Source organism: Sus scrofa, chromosome 2 (genome assembly GCF_054392235.1).
Source record: "Sus scrofa isolate SSC_HxYL_T2T_F1_AM1 chromosome 2, Sscrofa_HxYL_maternal_Yorkshire_Landrace_v2.0, whole genome shotgun sequence".
Taxonomy (NCBI): Eukaryota; Metazoa; Chordata; class Mammalia; order Artiodactyla; family Suidae; genus Sus; species Sus scrofa.
This window is the reverse complement of record NC_139384.1, coordinates 112,177,892-112,203,403: the sequence shown is the minus strand read 5'-3', so window position 1 is coordinate 112,203,403 and position 25,512 is coordinate 112,177,892. Positions and strand designations below refer to the sequence as shown.

At 36.4% G+C, this 25,512-nt stretch overlaps 1 protein-coding gene across 41 annotated transcripts in view; it reads left to right on the top strand.

The window, feature by feature from the left end:
- Positions 1–25,512, top strand: part of MCTP1 (multiple C2 and transmembrane domain containing 1) — a 537,796-nt gene that overhangs the window by 263,444 nt on the left and 248,840 nt on the right. For all 41 annotated transcript variants that reach the window (XR_014838295.1, XR_014838291.1, XR_014838294.1 and 38 more), the window contains exons 3-4: positions 14,374–14,516; positions 22,918–22,997. Coding sequence is in view for 28 of the 41 variants with exons in the window: in XM_021084540.2 (XP_020940199.2) it covers positions 14,374–14,516; positions 22,918–22,997 (223 nt within the window). In the remaining 13 variants the exon portion in view is untranslated. The remainder of the gene's footprint in view (positions 1–14,373; positions 14,517–22,917; positions 22,998–25,512) is intronic.

The window sequence follows — 25,512 nt, the reverse complement described above, 5'->3', positions numbered from 1 at the left end:
AATACAATCAGAAATGAAAAAGGAGAACTTAAAACCAATACCACAAAAATACAAAGAATCACAAGAGACTACTACAAGCAACTATATGCCAATAAAATGGACAACCTAGAAGAAATGAACAAACTCTTAGAAAGGTACAGTCTCCCAACATTGAACCAAGAAGAAATAGAAAATCTGAAAAGACCAACTACAAGTATTGCTGTGACTGAATCTGTGATTGAGATACTCCCAACAAACAAAAATCCAGGCTTCACAGGTGAATTCTACCAAACATTTAAAGAAGAGTTAATATCTATCCTTCTGAAACTATTCCAAAAAATTGCAGAGAAAGAGAACACTTCCAAACATACTCTATGGGCCATCATCATTTTGATACTAAAACTAAACCAAGATATCACACACACACACACACACACACACACACACACACACACACACACACACACAAAGAAAATTACAGGCCTATATCACTGATGAACATGGACACAAAAATCCTTAACAAAATACTAGCAAAACAAATCCAGTAATACACTAAAAGGAGCACACACCATGATCAAGTGGGATTTATCCCAGGGATGCAGGAATTTTTTTTTTTTACTATCTACCAATCAATCAGTGTGATACATCACATTAACAAATTGAAGAATAAAAATGATATGATCATCTAAATAGATGCAGAAAAAGCTTTTTTTATTTTGTTTTTATTTTTTTATTAGTCAAATGAATTTCTCACATCTGTAGTTATATAATGATCATAACAATCCAATTTTACAGGATTTCCATCCCATAGCCCAGTACATCCCCCCACCCCCCAAACTGTCTCCTCCAGAGACCATAAGTTTTTCAATGCCTGTGAGTCAGCATCTGTTCTGCAAAGAAGTTCAGTCTGCCCTTTTTTCAAATTCCACATGTCAGTGAAAGCATTTGTTGTTGGTGTCTCATTGTATGGCTGACTTCACTTAGTATGATAATTTCTAGGACCATCCATGTTGCTAAAAATGCCAGTATTTCATGCCTTTTAATGGCTGAGTAATATTCCATTGTGTATATGTACCACATATTCTTGATCCACTCCTCTGTCCATGGACATTTAGATTGTTTCCATGTCTTGGCTATTGTAAATAGTGCTGCAATGAACATCAGAGTAAATGTGTCTTTGAGAGTGGTGGTTTTCTCTGGGTAGATGCCCAGGAGTGGGATTGCTGGACTGAATGGTAGTTCTATTTTTAGTTTTCTGAGGAATCTCCATACTGTTTTCCACAGTGGTTACACCAATTTCCAATCCCACCAACAGTGTACTAGGGTTCCTTTTTCTCCACATCCTCTCCAGCACTTATTGTTTGTAGACTTTTGGATGATGGCCATTCTGGCTGGTGTTAGGTGTATCTCAGAGTGGTTTTGATTTGCATTTCTCTGATAATGAGTGATGTTGAACATCTTTTCATGTGTTTTTGGCCATCTGTATGTCTTCTTTGGAGAACTGTCTGTTTAGATCTTCTGCCCATTTTTTGATGGGGTTTTTGGGGGTTTTTTTGGTATGGAACTGCAGAAGGTGTTTATAAATTTTGGAGGTTAATCCTTTGTCAGTTGAATCACTTGCAAAGATATTCTCCCATTCTGTGGGTTATCCAGAAAAAGCTTTTGACACAACCCAATACCCATTTATGATTTAAAAAAAAACAACATCATTTTTAACTTTTTTATTTATTTATTTTTTGCTATTTTAGGGCTGCACCCACTGCATATGGAGGTTCCCAGGCTAGGGGTTGAATCACAGCTTTAGCTGCCAGCCTACACCACAGCCACAACAATGCCAATCTAAGCCACGTCTGTGACCTACACCACAGCTCATGGCAACGTCAGATCCTTAGCCCACTCAGCAAGGCCAGGCATCAAACCTGCATCCTCATGGATCCTAGTTGGGTTCATTAACCACTGAGCCACAAAGGGAACTCCTGTTGCCATTTTTATTCAAGAGAATTCTGGAAGTCCGAGCCGTGGTAATCATAGAAGAAAAAGAAAATGAATCCAAATGGGAAAGGAAGAATAAAACTCGTATTGTTTTCAGATATCATACTATACATAGAAAATCCTAAAGATGTTATCAGAAAACCACTCGAGCTAATCAATAAAGCCTGTAAAGTTGAATGATACAAAAATTAATATATAGAAATCTGTTGCATTGCTGTACACTAACAATGAAAGATTGACAAGAAAAATAAGGAAGCAATCCCATTTACCATAGCATCAAAAAATATAAAATACCTAGGAGTAAGCCTACCTAAGAAAGCAAAAGACCTATACTCTGAAACTATAAGCTGCTGTTCAGAAATCAAAAATGACACAAACAGATAGAAAGATATACAGTGTTCTTGGACTGGAAGAATCAGTATTGTCAAAATGACTGTACTGCTCAATGCAATCTGCAGAATCAGTACAGTCCCTATCAAATTATCAATGACATTTTTCACAAAACTAGAACAAAAAAAATTTTAGGTTTTGTGTGGAAACAAAAAACCTGGAATAGCAAAAGCAATCTTAAGAAAGAAAAAAAAAAGCTGTAGGAATCAGGCTCCATGACTTCAGACTATACCACAAAGTTACAGTAATCAAAAAAGCAGATATTGACACAAAAACAGAAATATGAATCAATGGAACAGGATAGAATGTCTAGAGATAAACCCAACTAATCAATGACAAAGGAGACAAGAATATGCAATGGAAAAAAAGACAGTGTCTTCAATAATTGCTGCTGGAAAAACTAGACAGCTACATATACAAAATTAAAATAGAACATTCTGTAATACCACACACAAAAACAAACTGAAAATTCACTCTGAAACTCCTAGAGAAAAACAGAACATTCTTTGACATAAATTGTGGCACTATCTTTTTGAATCTGTCTCAGACTAATGGAAATAGCAAAAATAAACAAATGAGACCTGGAGTTCTCTTGTGTCACAGCAAGTTAAGAATCTTGCATTGCACCACAGTGGCTTAGGTTGATGCTGTGGTGCTGGTTCGATTCCTGGCCTGGGAACTTCCCCTTGGTGTGGATGTGGCCAAAAAAAAAACCAACAACAAATGGGACCTAATTAAATTTAGAGGCTTTTACATGGCAAAGGAAACTGTAAACAAGATGAAAAGATAATCTATGGACTGGGAGAAAATATTTGCAAACAAGGCTATTGAAAAGGGATTAATTTCTAAAATATATAAACAGCTCACACAACTTAATGTCAAAAAAGAATACAACCCAATCAAAAAGTGAGCAGAAAAGACCTAAATAGACATTTTCCCAAAGAAGATACACAGATGGCCAATAGGTACATGAAAATTTGCTCAGCATTGCTAATTATTACAGAAATACAAATTAAAACAGCAGTGAGGTTATCACCTCATACTGGTCATCAAAAAAGTCAAATAATAACTGCTGTAGAGAGAAAAGGGAGCCCAGCTACACTGGTTGGTGGGAATAAACTGTTGGAGCTGCTATGGAGAATAATATGGGAGTTCCTTAAAAAACTAAAAATAAAGTTACCATATGATCTAGCAATCCCACTCCTGGTCATATATCTGGACCAAACTCTAATTCAAAAAGATATATGCATCCTAGTGTTCATAGTAGCACTGTGTACAATAGCTAAGACATGGAAGCAACCTAAACGTCCATTGATAGAGGAATCAATAAGGAAGATGTGATGCATGGAATAGAAAATTATTCACCTGTAAGAAGGAATAAAATAATGCCATTTGCAGCAACATGGATGGACCTAGAGATTATCTTAGTAAGTCAAATAGAGAAAATAAAACAGAGAAAGACAAATATCATATGATACTGCTTATATATGGACTCTACAAAAAGATTCAAATGAACTTGTTTACAACACAAATAGACTCACAGACATAGAAAACAAAATTCTGGCTACCAAAAGGGATAGCAGGGGTGGAGAGGAGATAAGTTAGCAGTTTGGGATTAACATATACACACTGCTATATATAAACAGGTAAACAAGAGTGATCTACCATATGGGACAGGGAACTATATTCAATATCTTATAATAACCTATAATAGGAAAGAATCTGAAAAAGACTATATACGTATGTATATATAACTGAATCCCTTTACTGTATACCTGAAACTAATACAGCATTGTAAGTTAACTCTACTTCAATTAAAAATGGTTTAAATTAAAAAAAAAACCCACTACAGGAAGCAAATATGCTTATCAGCCCACTTATCAAAAAAAAAAAAAGTGAAAAGATCCAGAAGTTGCATATGTCACTTCTGCTCACATTACCAGCATGAAGTTGACCTCATGACCATACCCGTTGCTTGTAAAGTAAGAACTTCTCTAACAGAATAATCACAGTCTTGCTAAATTCACAGAGATGCTATTACCAAAAGGAAAAGAGGAAACGGATGTAGGGGTTCAATCTGCCATGGAAGCCAAACTAGGATCAGAAGCTCTCTGTAGTAAAAGATAATAAAAATACACAAAGATGCGTACAAAATCTCCTGGACCAGGAGAAGCTTTGAATACTGACCCTCGGCTGGAGGTCTGGGGCCTGGGTTACCTACAGCAGTGCAGAAGGCAGAGTGAAATGTAGTCCAGGAAGAATCAGGTGACCTGATTTATATTTGACAGAGAGAACTCTGGCAGCATTTGGAGGATAGATTTGAAAGGAAGCAGGAAGACCAAGCAGAAGTCTCTTAGAATACTCTCCATAAGGAATGACGAGGCAGTGGTGGCTGAGATGCTTTCAAGAAATAGTTTAAGAATTAGAATCAGGGAGCTTCAGAACACTTATCAGATGAGGTAGCTGAACAGTGGTTGCATGTGGAGTTTTCGTGAGAATTCAAAAGATTTAGGAATCTTTATCAGTTAGGACAGACTGAACTGCTATTGCAGATACACCCCAAATTATTTAATGGCTCAAATGTAATAGAAGTTTATTTCTAACCCATATAATAGTCTAAGGCATGTGCTTCTGGTTGGCAGATAGCTCTCCTCCACACAGTGATTTGGGAAATCAGGCTCCTTACACCTCAAATTACTTTTAATCTGCTGTTTGCCACATTTGGTTCCCTGGCATATATAGCAACAGAAATAATACAGTTGTTGAGTTTATAACAACTCTAAATTGAAAGAAATGAAGCAAAATAAGAACAAACAGATTATAGAAATATCCATGGGGGAAACTTTCTGTGATAAAAGGAGTATGTTCTGATTTTGAGCAGCATTCCATTGGGGTTTCAGAAATTGAAATATTGCTACTCAAGTTCCGCTTATTTTCTACAAATTTAACTTTGTTTTCCTAGGACCTTGATGACAATTTCCTAGCTACACATAATCAGCAAATGATGTTGTGCTCCATTTTTAAAAATTGTATTCATTATTTACACTGAAAGAAGACAGATGTAATAAATTTAGAAATATTTCCTTCAAACGTATCAATATAACTGGTGTTGGTATTTAATGCAGTAATTTTTAGTTTCTTGAAAAATGCATTTGCGTGGAATGGCTCATTCATTCTCTGTCAAGGGCATGAAGTGAAATCTTTTCAGACATCCTTGACTCTCCTTAGAGAAATTTGAGAAGTCCCTTCATTTTAAAGGTTAAAAACTTATAGATAAGAGCAGTTAAATGACTTTTCTAAGACCGCATGGCCTATAAGAGGCACAGTTGACTCTGGTTGATATTCTTTCCACCCCAGGACTACTGTCAGCAGTGTCACAGAATCCAGAAAGAAAATTTCAGTCAGTGGAGTTAACAGCCCTCAATGTGACCTACAGATGGAAGGAAGGGGCTGTAGTCTAAGAAAAGGCTACTGAAACCAGTGATTAAAAGTTACTGGTGGGAGTTCCCCTTGTTGCTCAGTCAGCTACAAACCCAACTAGTATCCATGAGGATGTGGTTAGGTCCATAGCCTTGCTCAATGGGTTAAGGATCCTTTGTTGCCATGAGCTGTGATGTAGGCCAGCGGCTGTAGCTGTGATCAAACCCTAGCCAGGGAACTTGCATATGCCGCAAGTTTGGCCTAAAAAGCCAAAAAAAAAAAAAAAAAATCGCTGGTGACCCTCAAGGCAATAGACTCAGAAAAGTATTAAGATAGCCAGCAGAAAAAGGATTGAGAGTATAGATATCTAGAGTAAAATTTTCTAATATTCTGTTGTTTTTTTTAAAATAGGAAAATTGTACTTAAAATGTTTTCTAAAAATGTATATTTGATTTTGTTGGGTTAGGATAACTATAAAAACATAGTCACATATTCTAGATGAATTCCAGAGACAATTGTTTCTTTTTAGGTAAAAAACGTATTTATATGATGAGGCCTATAAGTACCTCTGCAGTCCATGCATTGATTGCTAGTCACCGACGGGGGTTCCTGGGGGGTCGGGGGAGCAGGGCCCTTTGGAAAGAATGACAGATGACATCCAGAACAATCATCCCCATCAGGGTTACTCTGATGCCACAGATTAATATATAATTAATATTCAAAATTAAAGTGGTATTGGTCTAAATCAGTGTGAAAAAATGTAAGTAACCATCTCCCTTCTATATTTGGTTTACCTAAACTTCCAGAAGTTACCAGAAAATTGCACCTGTAAATTAAGCCACATGTGAAGGGAAACTTATGTGAGCTGTATTTATCTCACAATGTGATTCTTTTTATTCTTACATATCCAGAACTCTGCATTTACAAGAGAAAAGTCAAAAAAGTACTCATAAAATCAACAGTCCATTCCTCTCATTTACACCTTCTCTACATCATGTGTGTGGAAGTGCCCTCTACCCCTCAAAAAAAGAAATTTACTTACTACAGCCCTACACTCTGTTTTGTCAGTGTTAGTTTTCATTCATCTGTGTGCTATATCATGGTAATTTCATTAACCAGCAATTTAAAAATCACTGGAATATTCATAATCCTCATTATGGAAAAAAAATGCTAGTTTACTTTTATAACATTAAACCATATGTGATTATAAACTTTTGGCATTTGAATTTTAATATATTTTTTTTATTTAGCCCCATGTAATATTTCTGCTGTGAGACATAACAAATCTCAAAAACAAGGAAGGAATGAGAAAGCTTAAGGAAAAATTTTAATACATATAAATAAGGTACCTGTTTTGAAGATTTTTAAATCATTGGTGAAAATAAATACACGTAAAGATATGAGCTATTGCTCTGAGTGTGCTTTGCACTTGACCATTTTTATAGGCCTCTTTCATGTGTAAAGGACCTTATCAAGGAACAGATATTTTCTCTATTGTATTTGGTCGACAAAAGTAGCTATCTTTATATATTTGTAGAAAGATTTGATACTTTCAGGAAGATCCACCCTAAATTTGAATTCTTTTTTACTGTTCACACTTAATATTTATATTCACTTCTATTTTTTGTTTTGTTGTTTCTTCTGTTCTCTTTGTCTTCCTTCTTTTTATCTTCCTCTTTCTCCTCTTTCTCTTTCTTATAATACAAAGACTGAGTTTCAATTTGGCATTGTTTTTGATTTGGAGTTAGCATGATTGAATAATTATAGGCCCCTGAAACAGGAATAGCTGTTTCTGTTTCATTACATACTAGGTTTGGGATAAGACTGAAATCAGCTTTTTAACCAGGAGGCTCATATATTCTGAAAATGAAAAACAGATTCTTGTTATTAGGTGACTATTAACATTTTAAGTAGCTTTAATAGTATTTTAAGGAAAGAAAGGCTGCCATCTTGTGTATGCTGTGTTTATTGCTGCCCAAAAGGGGACCCATTCAGATAAAATTTAGTTTTATGTTGGACTTAAATTACATTAAAGGCTAAATAATCATACAAAATATTGAAATATTCATAGATGTCTTGACTCTGAAAAAAAAAAAACCTTGGCATTGGGGCCATATTTTTCTTTAATATGTGAGGAAACTTTGTACAAACCATCTATTTCCTCTTTTTTAAACAGTATGATCCTAAGGTTCAGAAATAAACAATTGAAATTTCCTGAGTCTAAAATACTCCAGAATTTTTAAAGCATAGAATTTATGAGATAAAACAATAATGTTCTAAAATAAATTCTTAAGTTAATGCTATCTGATAAAATAAATGTAAGAAAGCTTGTTCTTGAATATTAAATTAATAATAATAAAACGAGTTTTATTTTAGAGCTAACACTTTCTGGTTTCTTCTTCTATATTTATTTGCCCTGTTTCCATTTTATTATCACCATAAAAATATTGTATTGAGGGTCACAGTCCAGCTAATAACAAGAAAGCACAAGCTGCTGGCAAATGCCTAAGAACTGCAAAGTGTGCAATAGCAGCGCCTAAATTTTGAAGAGCAGAACTGCAGGCCTTGCCATAATTTGGTAAGTGTTGGTGCCATCTTGTGGTGTAATGCAATATTGCAACAAAACCGCACTGGCCCTTGAATTTAATTTTTCAATTTTTTGAACCAACAAACTAAATCGCTCTCTCTCTCTTTTGTATATTTGTTAAAGGTTATCCACAAGTCAGTGGCTTGGACTTACCAGGAGTTTTATTATAATAAAATGACTTGAGTTCACTAAAAAGTGTATTACAATAAGAGAACTTTCAAAACAAGTGAAAATTCCTCACCTGTGAAACATAAGGTAGAATTTCCCAAAAAGAATTCAGGGACTATTAGTCCTGAAAGATACACTCAAGAGATATAGGCTCTATGGTCAAAGAACCCTGGTAAAGGTCACCTGTCATATCCCCTTGTGTAGTCAAAGTACACGTTCTCTTATTTAAAAGTTGTAGAAGATTTAATATATTTAATTTTTTTGAAACTAGCATTTTCCAAATATGCTTGACCATAAAGTTCCTTTTTAAAAAACTAATAATACCAATTAATATTACCAGGTAATAAAGTGATTATCTCTCAGTATTAGATACAACTCTTTTCCTGAAACTAATTTAGAGAAATAATGTCTCCCAGTTTTCCATGTTGGAACCATAAACTGAAAGTCTTTAAACTAAGGACTCTAAGTCCCTAAAGGTTCTCTAAGTTATAGTAACAAGTAAACAAGAAGAAATTCCTTAAAGAAGCTTGACTACTAAAAATTTATTAAATTTTAATAATAACACATAGAAGCCTCTGAATGATGGTTAGAAAGAGAGAAATGTAGCAGGTTTTATCCAATGGAGCCAACATGCAGCATAGTGACTCCCTGTGACTATGCATCAGAAACTGGTTTTCCTGTAGTTCTGACTATGAAATTTGCTAACATATTTACCATCTCCAATCCAGGTTACCCTGTAGCTAAAGCTACACATTTCTAAAATACGTCACCATCATAATGTGTTTTCAGAGTCTCTTGAAAAGGAGCTTCTCTCTCTTTCTCATACCAATCCCTGAGGTCTCAGTGCCTGTCAAAGACTCAAAAATCTGTCCCTAATCCTTAATTTAACCCTTAGAACAACTCTTATTATCTAGATTGTTATTTCTTCAGGCCACTGGAATTTATATACCTGGTCTGTGCAGTACTTTCCTCAATAGGTCACCTGGATAACACTTGAACTCATAGGCTTGTTAGGCAATATGTTATATCTAGCATAGTAAGTGTTCAGTAAATGTAAACTTCTGGATCTAGATTCTCTTTTGTAATTGAAGTTCTGCCATCAAGACTTAGTATGTCACCCAGCAGGATGCTAGAAACTGGTTGTACCTAACTCTAAGGGGATTTGGACAGTTAACATAGTGGTTAAGGAAGATGTTTCTATTAAGGAGCAAGAAACAGATTGCTTCTCAAAAAAGATTTAGTGAGAATGGAGTTCCTATTGTCGCTCAGCAGGTTAAGAATCTGACGTTGTCTCCGTGAGGATGAGGGTTTGATCCCTAGCCCCGCTTAGTGGGTTAAGGATCCTGCATTGCCGCAAACTGTAGTATAGTTCGCAGATGCAGCTTGGATCCTGCACTGGTGTGGCCGGCAGCTGCAGCTCCTGTTCAACCCCTACCTGGGGAACTTCCATATGCCATAGGTGCAGCAGCTGTATAAAAAAAAAAAAAAAAAAAAAAAAAAAAAAAAAAAAAAAGGATTAGTGTGTAGGTTTCTGTGCTAACTCGTAAGTTATATCAGTGGTTCACACAATAGCTAAATTCAATAGTGTGAGATATTAATATCAAAACACGAGGCCAAGTGTCTTGAAATCATTTTTCCTGTTAAAGGTTATCATTCCTTTTTTGGACCAAAGAGATAAAAGATGGTTATACCTTGAAGTGGGTGAAGGGTTTGTGATGATGTGTCAGAAAAAGCGCTAACTGCACTGGGTTCCAGATTTGAGTTCTAGTCTGTCCTGGAGCTGCCACAGAACCTTGCTGGGTTGTCTCATCTGTGAAATAGAGGCAGTAGTTAGCCTCACAGAGACCTTAGGGTGATTAAAGCAAATAGCAAGTGTGAGTGTTTTATACACCAGAATAACTGTCAATATTAGTATTTATAGTATCTAAATGATTGTTCAACATCTTTACATAATAATTCTATGATGGTGGTTTAAGTTAAAGAAGGAAAATATAGAGGTCCCGGTTTCCTAAAAAGCTGAGTAGGTAGAACACTGGACTTGGTGTCTAGAGTCTAGATTTGCCTTTTCATCCTGTTGCTTATTAGCTTCTTAGGTGATCTGGTGCAAGTTACGCTGAATTTCAGACTGTTTCTCTCTTGAAATATAGTGTTAATAATATATGCTTTCACCAACTTCACAGAGTCACTACAAAGATGTATTTAATAGTATTCTGTACTCTGTAAACTCGGCAGTCACTCATTTACTCCTCCACTGAACACATCCTTATTGGGTGCCTGCTGTGCCCCAGACACTGTGCCATGTGCTGAGGCAGAGTTCTGCCTCACAGGAGTTATAGCCAATGGGAAAATTCATACAGCAAACAGGCAGACATACAAATTAACCTAGAAGCAGCATAAAGATCAGTGCTACTAAGCCAAAGAGCAAATGCTGGGAGAATATAACAAAGAGATATTGGAGAAGGTATCCCTGAACCAATTGTATTTAAACTAAGACCTGGAAGATAGTAAGTATCAGCCAGGCTAAAGGGGAAGAGGATGGGAAGGAGGGGCTTTTCAAGCAGAGGGGCTAGCTGGAATATGCAGAGACTAGAAGCAGAAAAGAGATTTTTTCTTTCTTTCTTTCTTTTAGGGCCGTACCTGCGGCATATGGAGGTTCCCAGGCTAGGGGTTGAATCAGAGCTAGAGGTGCCAGCCTACACCACAGCCACAGCAACACTAGATCCAACCTGCATCTGTGACCTACACCACAGCTCATGGCAATGCCAGATCCTCAACCTACTGAGCGAGGCCAGGGATTGAACCTGCATCCTCATGGATGCTCGTCAGATTCATTTCTGCTGAGACACAACGGGAACTCCAGAAAAGAGTTTCTAGTAACAGGATAGCTACAACAGAGTAGGGACCAAAAATGAAGTTGGAGAACTGGCAGGTCCTGGATACCATGTTAGAGATTTTAGATTTTTTAAAGAGGTGTTGTTGAAAGGTATTGAGATGTATTAATAAAAAAGCGTGGATTAAATTCGCATTTTTAAAAGGTCATCCCTGCTGCTGCATAGAGAAATGATGGAGGAGGACACAGAGGATGTGGAGCGCCCAGTTAGCAGGCTATTATTACAGTAGCACAGTAAAGAAATCATGGTAGCTTAACTGGGGTGGAGACAGAAAAAGTAGATCCATCGTGCATTTTGGAGGAGAATTCATTGGACTTGGTGGTATCCTGGATGCAAATCCTGCAGAGGGAGGTATGGAGAAGAAGCCAGGCATCCCCGTTGAGGAAATGTCAAATAATGGAGCCAGCCCTTAACTGACCTGACAAAGCCTGAGGCAGGAGCAGGCCTAGTTAGAGAGAAGATCAAGGCCTCTGTTCAAGTGTTAATATCAGGATGTCTACTAGGTATCCAAGTGGCAATGACAAAAGTCAGCAAGAGAGGTCCACCATCTACATCAAGTCATGCAGTTATTCACCCCATGTTTATTGAGAACCAGTGATATGTCTGATGTTGTACTAAGTGCTAAAAGTTTAAAAAACGATTGTACCAGCAGCTCTGATCCTATGGAACTTATTGTATTTTAGCAGCTGGTAGTAGTTGCATAGATGATTGTTAAAATCAAAGACAATAACTTCTCAATCTAGGGCATGATTGATAAAATTTGGATAGCTACGTGGGTATTAATATCTCTCAAATTGTGTGTTATAACACTTTGCAGTCCCCAGGGTGCTTGCTCAGCCTTAGTTGGGAATAACTGTGTTAAAAATGGCCATTTTAACTATCAAACATTTTGGTTTCTTTGACTCCCTTAAAAAATACATTACAACAGGTTGCCATATAATAGCCTTCATTTACATTTGTAAATGTCTTTAAAAGTTTGTCTTGTTATAAAATCAAGCTGTCAAAATAGAAGTTTTATAAAGGGAATTTGGGATCATTATTTTATTAGACTAGAGTCCAGGCACATGGAAACAAGGTCTTATATTTACTAGGGGAATGTGGAGAGTTTTGAGAGAGTTGCCAGCTGATTAAGAAAAGCCAACTCTTTTTTATATGTTGTTGGATTCAGTTGGCTAAAATTTTGTTGAGGATTTTTGCGTCTATATTCATCAGAGATATTGGCCTATAGTTTTCTTTTTTTGGTGGTACCTTTGTCTGGTTTTGGTAATAGGGTGATGGTGGCATCATACAATGTCTTTGGGAGTGTTCCTTCTTCAACTTTTTGGAAAAGTTTAAGGAGATTGGGTATAAATTCCTCTTTGTATGTTTGTTAGAATTTGCCTATGAAGCTCTCTGCTATACAGTACAAAATTGACAGAACACGGTGAACCAGCTATAATGGAAAAATCATTATTAGAAAAAAAAAAGAAAAGAAAAGCCAACTCCTATAAGCAATCCTGATATTTAGTATAGATATTTGTGTGTCATGGAGGTGAGTGGATTTGAGGAAGAGTCCACATGGTGAGTTTATCAGCATCAAAACTGTAATACCTAACATTTATACGGCTCTTTACAATTTTCAGAGTGCAACTTAACATTTTTCTTAAAAGTGTGTAGACCATAATTATCAACTATAGTTTCAGGTTGGACAAAACAAAAAGAATTAAGCAAAATTTTATTATAAGGATGTCAGGCCTTGTATGAAGAATTATTTCCTGGTACTTCCTACTGTGGCACAGTGGGCTAAGCGTAAGACTGCATTGGGTCAGTTTGTGGTGGAGGTGCAGGTTTGATCCCCAGTCTGGTGCACTGGGTTAGAGGATCCGGCATTGCCACAGTTGTAGCATAGGTCACAGCTCCAGCTCGGATTCAGTCCCTGGCCTGGGAACTTCCATACTTCCATATGCTATAGGTGCAGACATAAAAAAATTTTGAAAAATTATTTCCTGAGGATGAAGATTATCACACTTATTTGATGATGTTCTTTATTCACCTTTTTTGGGAATCCTTAACCGCAGCATAGACTGATTCGAACAAGGCTGCTCTCATTCATTCATAAAAATAAGAAGTGGTATAACATATGTGAAAAGGCAGTTGTAGTTAAAAAAAAAGAGGTGTTAAACAGCCTTATTTGGAACCCTAACTCTGTTTCTTGCCCCCTGTGTACCAGGAGCAACTTATTTGACAGCTCTGATTTCTTTTATCATCATAGAGGGCTTTGGAGGTGGTAAGGGATAAAATAAGTATCCAGATTATTTGACAGCTCTGATTTCTTTTATCATCATAGAGGGCTTTGGAGGTGGTAAGGGATAAAATAAGTATCCAGATTATTTAAGAAGCATTTGGCCCTTTCCCCCGATGCCTTCCTCTGAAACTTCCATTCTTTTCCAACATTCTAAGATTGAAACTTCTGAACAACAGAGAATATGGGACCAAGGATGAAATTGAAGCCCAGTTTAAGACTTACCTTCCCTAAGCTCATCAGACTAGTATAAATTTTTAGCAGCGTATTTAACTCTGAAACTAGTAAAATCAGCTGGGATCATGGGTCATCTTTTTTTATACTTGACCAGATGAAATGTCAAATTAATATCTTATCATTTACAACATGAATTAAATTTGTATATGCCCCATGCAGTAGAGTCTTTAAATAGCAGGATACGGTTACAGTGTTAAGATCTGAAGATATAATATAACATACATATTACATGTAATAATATTTATTGTAACTGTCACTTTAATATTTAAGGGAAATTTTAGGGAAAAGCACTTAATCCTTATTTTCCCATGCGATAGGTTTTATTGAAATTGTATTCCTTTAAATCCTTTCTGATGTTTAGATGAGCTGTTCTCTTGCTTCCATAAAAAGGCCTGATTAACATGGATCAATCTGCATCTCCTTAACAGGGACAAGTGATCCATACGTGAAGTTTAAAATTGGAGGCAAAGAAGTTTTTAGAAGTAAAATAATACACAAGAACCTGAATCCTGTGTGGGAGGAGAAAGCTTGCCTTCTTGTTGATCACCTCAGAGAGCCATTGTATATCAAGGTAAGCCATTCATTTGTTTTTCCCTAAGGTAATCTCATAGAGAAATCCCCATTCAATGATTTTCTTTTGATCGCATCTCTGTCTGATGAGTTTTTTTTTCACAGAGATATATTCTGCTATGCACAACTCTTACCTGTTGATGATGTGATAGGAATGAGCTCTAGAGGAGGGGGAGCTGGTGGGAGCATTTTTCTTCTAAACAGTTCCATTACCAGTCGTTTTTAGAAGGATTATGAAGTCCACCTCCTCCTGCTTGGTGCAGCTAACTAATTTAGTGCACTTTGGGAATAGATGACAACTGATCTCCATATAATCTAGCAAGAAGCAAAGCTTACACAGGCTTTAAGAGTTTGATCAGGGGATCTACCATTTCTGGTTGCAAACAAAATGCATTACTTGGAATGTGAGGAGGGTCGAGATAAGAGAGGGAGAAGAATCCCTGTCTCTATTACATGACCAAAGAGGAAAAAAAAAAGTATCTCCTCTCATTTGATGTACTTTAAAAAAAAAAAAAAAAAAAGAGGAAGAAGAATTTATGGAAAGAGTTCATCTTAATTCCTCATTTTACTTTCAAACCTGACTTCCCTTTAATGCACATCTCTAGATACTTACGTTATTTTTGACTCCTCTGTTCAGACTATCCATTCAGTGACCAAACCTTTTTCTACTTTTTACCACATCGCATGCCCCATCCTTTTCTCTAAATTGTCGCAACTGGCACTTGCTCCACACATTCACTCTTTCAGCAATCTCTGGGCAACTTCTTTCCCCTCACATCCTCATTTGTCGTTTTTCTTTTCCACGAAAAGAAAAAAAAAATAATCAAGATGTTATTAAAATCACAGCCGGACAATTTATAAAATTGATGAATAGAGAATCTCCAGGTATATAGTTGAGAAGTCATTATGGGGAGAATAGGCCTGTATTTACATAAGAAATTGTCTCACCTGGACACTGGCCAAAGGAAATCAATCAAATAGAGTTAGTGAGCTGTCTTTTAATGTGTAATGTATGATGACCCAAGAATGATTCACGTGAGGGTATTTATAGCCAACTCTTTCCCCCACCAGAGGGATGACCTCTGTGTTCGGAGAAGTTTCTTCCTTGCTCCTCAGAGAGCATGAGAAAAAGGAAATGCCTTCATAATCAATTTTATCCCTGAAATAAGGGATAAATAAGGAATGTTTTAAAAGACAAGTGGAATGTAGGAAGTTTTACTTCTAGGAAGGTTTAGAAGAAATAAGTTAGAGTATCTACAGCCATGGGAAGGAAACAGGAAAGAAAAGCAGGGTTAATAAGGATAGCCCTGGAATGTTTGGATCTCATTTAATGTCCCTTAAGAGAAAATTATGGAAGAAAAGGATTTATTTCTACTTGCTTTTGCTGCAGATTTGTTTCTTTATGAGACATTACTCTATGACAGAACCATGTGGATCTCCAGTCTTTCAAAGGATTATGAATGAACATCCCAATATTACATTAGCTGATGGTTAGGTCCTTCTGTGATTCTTTTGTGTTCAAGAATGAGAATCTATCTATGTCAAAACCCAGATGCCACTATTTCAAAAGGAATACTATAATAGGCTCAAAAGCAAACAAAAATCTGAGGTACACAGAAAAAAAATGGAGGCAAAAAATTTTGTTTTGGTTTGAGAGAGCAAGAATAGATACACATACAACTAAAAATGGAGACAGTGATACTGTCTTCAGACCAGAAGGCCTGGTTAATAACACTGCAAGCAAAAAAGCTAGGAGAGAAAACCCAAGGGCTGTTTGTTTTGGGTTGTTTTTTTTTTGGCTGCACCCCCAACATGGGAAGTTCCTAGGCCAGGGATTGAACCCATGCCACAGCAGTTGAAAACACTGGATCCATAACCCACTGAGCCACCAGGGAACTCCTTGTTTTTTTTAAACCACTTTGCCTTTCCAAATTACAACTTTATGTAGACACAACTTAACTTCTACCATACAGAAGAAGATATGTAGTGAAGTGTAAAAGATTTGACACTTATTTTATATTTTTACATAAAAAATAAGCTAAACAGAAATCACACTGGCCTCTCAAATACTAGTACAAACATAAAATAACAAGACTTTATTTTTATGTAATACTGTATTTTTAATGTGCTTTGAGGTTTTTCATTTGATTTTGATTTTCTGTACAATGCATAGGGCTGCTTTTGAAAAATTTTTCTAACTTTCACCTTTACTCTTCCCATGTTTTGTGTTATCCACTTTTGCCTAACCTTGGACACATAAGACCTAAATAAAATATACTGGTGACAATGATGTTTTAAGTTACTAGAATTTCATGAAGATTGCATTATTTTCATTGTCTCTGTATAGCCTTGTGTGATTGATTTTTATATGATGCCCATATCCTGTGTGATGGCAGATTAATCTTGCCTGAAAGATTTCTTAGAGACTAACTGCTTCTGTAGTGACAGGTAATATGAAAATATATCCATGAACTAGATGGATAGAAAATATTGTCTTCAACCCTCCTATCTATAGTTAGAGGAAAAAGAAGTCCATGTGCACATTGTAATCGGATTTCTGTCATATAAAGATTATCAAGGGAAGCAAAATTCACTTTTAAACTAAGGTTATAAAATCACACTAAAGTTACAGTACTTGTACCATTTCCATTAAAAAGTTTTAAAAATTTTTTGCTACTGTTGTTTTTAAATACTATTCCCAAAATAAATACACTTTCCAGTTGATTGTAATTCACAAAACTTTTAACTTTAATAAAAAGAGAGTATTCCTAACACACCCACACCACTATACATAAAACAGAAAATCAGCAAGGCCCTACTGTATAGCAAAAGGAACTCTACTCAATATTCCATAATAACCTATAATGGGAAAAGAATCTGAAAAATAATAGATATATGTACATGAATAACTGAATCACTTGAAACTAACACCTGTACACCTGAAACTAACACAACATTGTAAATCAACTATACTCCAATAAAAAGTAAAAATTATATAGCTTGAAAAAATACAGTATTTATTATTATTATAGTTTTCTATAAGTTTTTAGTATCTTCTGGAAGCAAATCACTTTTGAAATATTCAATGAAAAAAAGAGAATATTCCTTCAGTTTGAATGACTTCACAGTAAGGTCACGTGAAACCAAGACTGCAGGACTGTGCTTAAAAAATACGTATCAAGTCTCTTCCCCAAAGGTTCTGATTCAGGACCTCTGAGTTGGAGTCTAAACTTCTATACTTTAAAAATAGAAAAGAAACAAACTCATGGACATGGAGAACAGACTTGTGGTTGCTAAGGGGGAGGAGGAAGGAGTAGGATGGACTGGGAGTTTGGGGTTAGTAGATGCAAACTTTTGCATTTGGAATAAGCAATGAGATCTTGCTGTATAGCACTGGGAACTCTATCTAGTCATTTATGATAGAGCATGATGGAGGATAATGTGAAAAAAAAGATATATATAAAATGTATGGCTGGGTCACTTTGCTGTACAGCAGAAATTGACAGGACATTGTAAATCAACTATAATTTTAAAAAATTAAAAAAAAACACACATTAGGTTGTTCTGATGCACTGCTTGGGGAGGGAAACTTAAATAGAAACAACTGAATAGTTGGAATGGAAATATTTTTGTAGCCCTAAATGGCAGAGCATCCAAAACAAGATGATTTCAAAGTTAGAAGATGTTTGTATTATCTTACATGTTTCATCTTGCGTGGTTTAAAAAGATTTCCTAAATGCATGAATTAAGAGTCTCAACTATTGCAGAAAATAAATAAATAAATAGCAAGGCAAAACAAAGAAACAAAAACATGGCTGTACTTGCTTTTGGTTTTTGAAGAAAGAACATGTGAGATTATTGAGTCTTGGAAAGATGGAATCTGCAGGTACAGCTTCCTCAGAATAATGGGCACCATTTATTGAGCCCTGTGCCAATTGCCAGAACTACATTATTTCATGTAATCCTTGCAATAACCTTACAAGTAACTGTTCTTATCTCCTCCTTAAAGGTGAATGAGGCTCAGTGAGATTAAGGGTTGTTTTATGTCTACCCCAAAATTAAGCAAAATAGCTTCTATTTTCCATTAAACATGACTGATTTCAATGGCTACAGTTAGGCTTTGTTTTATTTGTTTGATAATGTCAATTTCATGACTTAGAGTTTAATGACTCTTTTATAGTAAAATGCTTGTTTTGAAGCTGCCTAGGTATGAAAATGCATCATGGACATATTTGCTGAGTAGATTCTTACATCTTGTGTCATATCATATGATCTGGGTATCTCTCCACTTCCTATTTCCATTGTGCCTCTTTACTTCAATCAAATCCCACCCTCTCTCATTGTCCTCCTAAGCATCTCATGTAAAATAGCAGTTCCCATCGTCCCTATGCCCTGCAATATTTTTTTTCCATGGTGCTTACCACTACCTAAAATGCTTTTGTTTATTGTCTATCTCCCCTGCTATATGGAAGCTCCAAGAAATCAAAGACTTGACTTTATTCACTGCTGTACTTCCAGTGCCTGAGCAGTATCTGGCACTTTGCAGGTGCTCACTAAATATTTTCAAGTAAGTGAATGAATAATATATGAATCATTTGAACTGCCAAATAACTCCCCCCCCCCCCGCCCCCGCTCCGCCAGGGTCATAATTACCTATGGGCATTTCATTCACTTGAGCTAAAAAATTCTCATTCATATTGAAGGCATTGTGAGCTGAGTTTTTTGTTACTTGGATCCAAAAGCATTTTAACTGATGCATTCCCTAAAGCAGTTTTCTTGGTAAACAGTTGAATCTAGGTGCTACATAAACGTGATTAGAATAAAGCATTTGTAGTTCTAAACTCACCTGAAAATGAAGAGAGATGTTACCGTTCCAAGCAACTTCTACCTAATGTTACCTAGTTTCCAATTCATGGAGCAGAGGGTTCCTGAAAGCAAGATATTCCTTCTAAATTACTCACATTTGAATTCCCAGCGCTTTTCCCAGAGTGCCCGGGTTATATTTGTTCAGCTTAAATATGCTGTGTCTGAGATCCATTACAAGATTTGAATCTGGCCTCTTCCTAGCCCTGGCATTTAGGAGCAAGTTAACATAAACACTTTAAGCTTTGGATTCCTTATCTGACAAATGGAAACAGTACATAGTTCACTGAGCTGTACAAGAGTGAAATTTTTAAATCTGTGTGATGTGTTTAACACAGTGCCTTACATATGGTAAATGCTGAGTAAATGTTAACATTAACTGTGCTTATTATTACACTGGGAGTACCTTTTCCTATTTTATCTCTCTTCTGTACTCTGTTTCCACTGCTCACTTAGACCTGTGCTCCATCTGACAAATAGTTTATAGAGCTTGGAACCAAATTGCAGAGCTAACAGTTTCATTAATGAATGGATTCTGGTGTTTCCATTCTTCCCCATGTTTATGCCTTTGCTAATTAATAGGAATTGAGAGCTAAGGTAAACAACTAACATTAGGACAGTAGGATAGACTCTCACCCTGAGAATAGAGAGAGTTGGAATGTTGAATTACCCAGTTGGGCTGTCTACACTGATCAGTTCACTGGATTCATGGCTTTCCGCTTCACATGTGTAGATGTACTGCAGGTATTCTCATGGATTATGTCACTGTAGTCTCCCCAGATTATAAACCTTAGGCTGATGCAATTAGAAGAGATTGCATAAGAAAAATTTCTCTAATTATGGTATAAATTTTATGTTGTAAAATACACTCCTGCAGCCACTTGCAAATACGGAGGTGTCAGTCACATAAGATATGCAGTATATTCATGTAATATGCCACTGAGTAGATGACTAAAGCTCAGAAGTTGATCAAGGAGAATATTTATTGCAGGAGTGCTGCATTTTCTACAACAAATGTTCTCCTGAAAGGTGGTATGTAAATCAAATGACTATAAACTGAATAAGTTAAAAGGCACTAGAGGAGCTTATAACTTGAATAAATCCCTTGTGACTCTTTAAATCTAGGAATCCTTTTGTAATGCAGAGTATTTATTTTTTGTTTAAATATCAATTTTTTACATATTAAATTTCTTTAAATTTATACCTGTACTTGAGAAAAAAAAATCCAATAACTGATTCCGGGCTTCCATCATGTACTGTTTCCTTTGCTTGCAGTTTTCTTTTTTTTTTTTTTTTTTTTTTTTTTTTTTTTTTGTCTTTTTGCTATTTCTTGGGCCGCTCCCGAGGCATATGGAGGTTCCCAGGCTAGGGGTTGAATCGGAGCTGTAGCCACTGGCCTACGCCAGAGCCACAGCAACGCGGGATCCGAGCCGCGTCTGCAACCTATACCACAGCTCACGGCAACGCCGGATCATTAACCCACTGAGTAAGGGCAGGGACCAAACCCGCAACCTCATGGTTCCTAGTCAGATTCGTTAACCACTGCACCACGACGGGAACTCCTTCTTGCAGTTGTGTCAAGAACTGGGCTGGATTTTCTCAGCCCAGTGGATTCTCCCGTCCTCAAGAGTGATCTGGGGCATCCTTTCAAAAGTAGACTTAGCTGTTTATGTTCATTTACTCCAGTGTGCAATACATTTCTCTCTCTGAAAAGCTCAGGATCACAGCTCTAAACATCATCTAGTAGCATTTATTTTTTAATCTTAAAAGTTTTCCTTGGTCTCCAGTGTAATTTTTTTTTTTTTTGCACCCTGTTCTTTTCTTACAACACTTACCAAAATTTGTAACCATATCACCTGTTCAGCATCTGTCTCCTTCACTAATCCGTGAGCACTGACGATGTGAGATTTGCTCACCACAGTTCACTCAGTGCCTAGTACATTGTCTGGCACATAGTAGATATTTAATCAATATTGACTGAGGAAATAAGTAAGATAAGGTTTAAATGCATGGAAATTAGCCAGCTCCCACTTACTTACGGTTTTTTAGAAATGGCCTCATCTGATTTAGCTCTGAGCTTTCTCTCCAACTTCCTTCCACTCTCCATCCTTTTTGGTCTGCTTCAGCCACACTGGCTACTCGCTGATCCTTGAATGTTCTAATTGTTTCCTCCACTTGGCGTGCTGTGCCTATTCTAGCATGGCTTAATCCTCATCATTACCTTCTCGACAGAAGCACACCTCTTTCAAGAGGTCTTCCTGGACTTCCAGCCTGATCTAAAACATCAGTTCCCAACATGCTCCCTTAGACTTTTATCTCCATAGCGCTCCTCACTGAATTGTATATATCTATTTGGGTATTTTATTGACAGTCTCAGCCCCCAAAGGTCAAGGACATTGCCTGTCTTATTCATCCTAGTATGAATATGGACCATGAAGAGCACAAAGAATATAAATGGGTTTTTTTGTTTGTTTGTACGTTTTTTATTTTTTAAAGGTAACACGTGCAGCATCTGGAAGTTCTCAGGCTAGGGGTCAGATTGGAGCTGCAGCTGTGAGCTATATCACAGCCACGGCAACACTGGATCCAAGCCACATCTGTGACCTCTGCCACAGTTCACAGTGATGCCAGATCCTTAACCTACCGAGCAAGGCCAGGGATGGAACCTGCATCCTCACAGACACTATGTCAGGTTCTTAACCATCATGGGAACACCAAAGGTAAATAGTTTTTTGACAGAGGAAATAGATAAAATATTAATATATCTCTCTTATTATATTAATACCTCTCTCTTTTCTTTTTCTTTCAGTTTTGTTGTAGTCAGTCACATTGCTACTGTCCTCTAATCATTGTTTGTGACAATAAAAACATAATTTAAACTTAACATAACTTTATAAAATGTTCTATTATAAAGTTTTCTTAGTTGTGTGTTTAAAATGCCACTGACTTATAATATCGAGACTATATCTTCAGTGACCTTGTAAGAGTGAGGAGATAAAGGGTCTGGCGTCATCACTGCAGTGGCTTGCTGCTGTGGTGCTGGTTGGATTCCTGGCCTGGGAACTTCCACATGCTGTGGGCATGGCCCAAAAAAATAAAAAATAAAAAATTGGAGTCATATCCTCATCATCTGTGGTCCAGTATGGAAGACATATTTGTTGAATTACATGCCAGCTTCACTTTGCCTTTCAGTAATGCTAATAGCCCTTTTATACTGAGAGGAAAATATTCTAAGCCTGTGGCTCCCACATTTTTGATGATTTACTGTATTTTGTTTGATTCTGTTGCTCACTCATCTTCTTTAAAGTTCTATTTTACATAAATCAGTAATATTAATTATAAAATTAAATGTCATTTCCTTTGGACATTTTGTGAGGCTTTAGTATTTCAAAACACAAAAACAATTTAAAAAATAAATGTTAGGAAGTTTTATTGATTTTGGTGACATAGACTACCAACATTTTATAATGAAGATATTTGCATCTAAAGCTGGTATTTAGCATTATTAATCATAAGGTTTTGTCTCTTTGGCTTCTCAGGTATTTGACTATGATTTTGGACTACAGGATGACTTTATGGGCTCAGCCTTCCTGGATCTCACACAGTTGGAGTTAAACAGGTAACTTTTGAACTGTTGTCCTATCACTACACATTGTAGTGAAACTGGGTCTGTGAAACAGAAAATGTCGACAGATCTGGTTTCCAGGTGCTGTTCTGCTGTTTGTGGTTGTGAGTGTTCTCTCTAATATGTCTCTCTCACTTACCCAGTAGGAATAATAGCATCTTCCCTCACTACCCTGTTCTACAACAACCAACCATTAAACAGAGAATTCTTGAGGGCCCTGCTTTGTCTCCAGACTGTGCTGAGAACCAGGAATTTAGACTTAAGACTTATCACTTGCTTTAACATTCCTGGTGTGGTTGTAGTGGGATATGAAGAAGATAATATGTGTTAATTATAATTAGTAATATAAGAGTGAGGCCATCTCATAGGAAATAAAACATGTACACAGCCCTTCAGAAACAGCAACGCTTATCCCTTAAGCCATAGTAGAATCTAATTTTGCCTCCTAGGTTACCAAGGAGTGGCCCCAAAGTAGAGGCAAATTGGTTATATTTACTCAATTATGTTAGCTTATCTTTGTTTGACTATGTGTAAACCAATGATTCATTTTTACTAAATTAACATTATTCATATTAATCATACTTTGCACCTAATTATGGAATTATATATTTTAATGTATTTCAATATAGTATCTAAGGATTGATTAATACTACAGAAAAAAAATAGGTTTTAAAAGGTCCAGCAGTATTAAAATGGGTTGCAAAGGAAGCTGTGAAATCTTCCTTGGTGGTTTTAAAGAGATGCTCTAGATAATCATGTGACTATTAGAAAGCAGGAAAGCAGAGTAATGGGCCAGATCACTACTTTTTATTTTAAATGTAGACAGAATATAAATAGTGAAACCCCTTATGTTTTATAGTCTGAGTACAATGGCAGCTTATTGGTCTTCTGACAGTCACTTGTGCCTCAAACTGGACAAAAGATCGACCCTTTCTGTACATCCTATATGACCTTCATTCCAACCCAGAGCCTTGCGCAGGCCTGACTTCAGGGTGATTTCTGACCCCACCTCAGCACAGCTGAAGGAAGTCCTAGATGGTGTTGTAGGTAGTCCATTATCATGCAACTCAGCTCCAACTAGAATGGGCTGTGCTGTTCTTCTGTCAAGGTAACAGTACTTTCTCTGTGGACTCTGTGTAAGGTTGGGCAAATTACTAGCCTTAATCACAGAGTATAAAATATCTCTTTTTCTCTATTACAGATAAATTATTGGTGAAAATTTTTAAATTTAAAAAATATGAGATGGTTCAGTAAAAGGATTGTAGGAGTCCCCACTGTGGTGCGATGGGATCTGTGGAGTCTCTGGAGCACTGAGACCACAGGTTTGATCCCCAGCCCTGCACAGTGGGTTAAGGATCCGGCATTACCTCAGCTGTGGTGCAAGTCCAAACTGTGCCTCAGATCTGATCCCTAGCTTGGAAACTCCATATGCCGCAGGGTGGCCAAAAAAGAAAAAAAAGATTATACACAAGCATTTGGTATTAATTTTACCGCATTACTTATTTTGTGAATTTAGCTATTACCTCCCCTCAAAATCACATAATCAACAAATTACTACATTTTAAAATCACATATTTATGCATGCCATTACATTTTCTGTAGAGAAATTAGTAGTCTCAGAGTGTAGGCAGATGGACAATAATAGTAGCCATATAGATACTTATACTACTATATAAGCATTAAGGTATTACTTTTGAATAAAATAATACATAAGCTTCATAAAGCAATTTCAGATGTTTTTACATCTTTATTGTGCAATCATTACAAAAATGTAATGAAGTTTTTATATGTAATGTATTCTTTATGTATAATCATTATTAGATGAAAATGAACCAAATGAAATTGTAACTCTATATAAACAGGAATGAAAGTATGTATTCGGACCACCTTTCCCTATTAAGCCAGCCCTCTCCTCAGTACAAGAGTCCTATACACATACATATATATACACATATACTAATAATGCCTAATGTGCATTTGTTAAAAAAGTTTTACCATCAAGCCATAAGGATTAATTATAACTAAATTAACATTGGAGGTATTTGCATCACAACTATTATAACATGTGTATTATCATTTTGATAGACTCGCTGTATTTTCATTAAAATCCCTGGCATCAAAAAACTGTTCATATTTTTCATAAAATTATTCCTTGCATAGCTAAATTAAGAATCATGTGAAAGAGTTTCCAAGTAGTATAAAATCTTAGCATTGAAAAATACCTGTGGTTCCCCCAAATGATGTGGGGACCTATATAAATATATAGTTCTCCAGACTCCGCCCTTGATCTACAGAACCAGAATCCTCATGGATAGATTATGCACTTTCTGAAAGCCTCCCAGTTGATTCTGAAGTGCAGCCAGGATTGAAAGTTTGTATTCGGACCACCTTTCCCTATCAAGCCAGCCCTCTCCTCAGTAGTAGAGACCAGCTGTATCATTCACTAAAAGTTAAGCTCCATGAAGACAAGTATCTTACCTTTGGTCTTGACAACTGTTTTTTTTTTTTT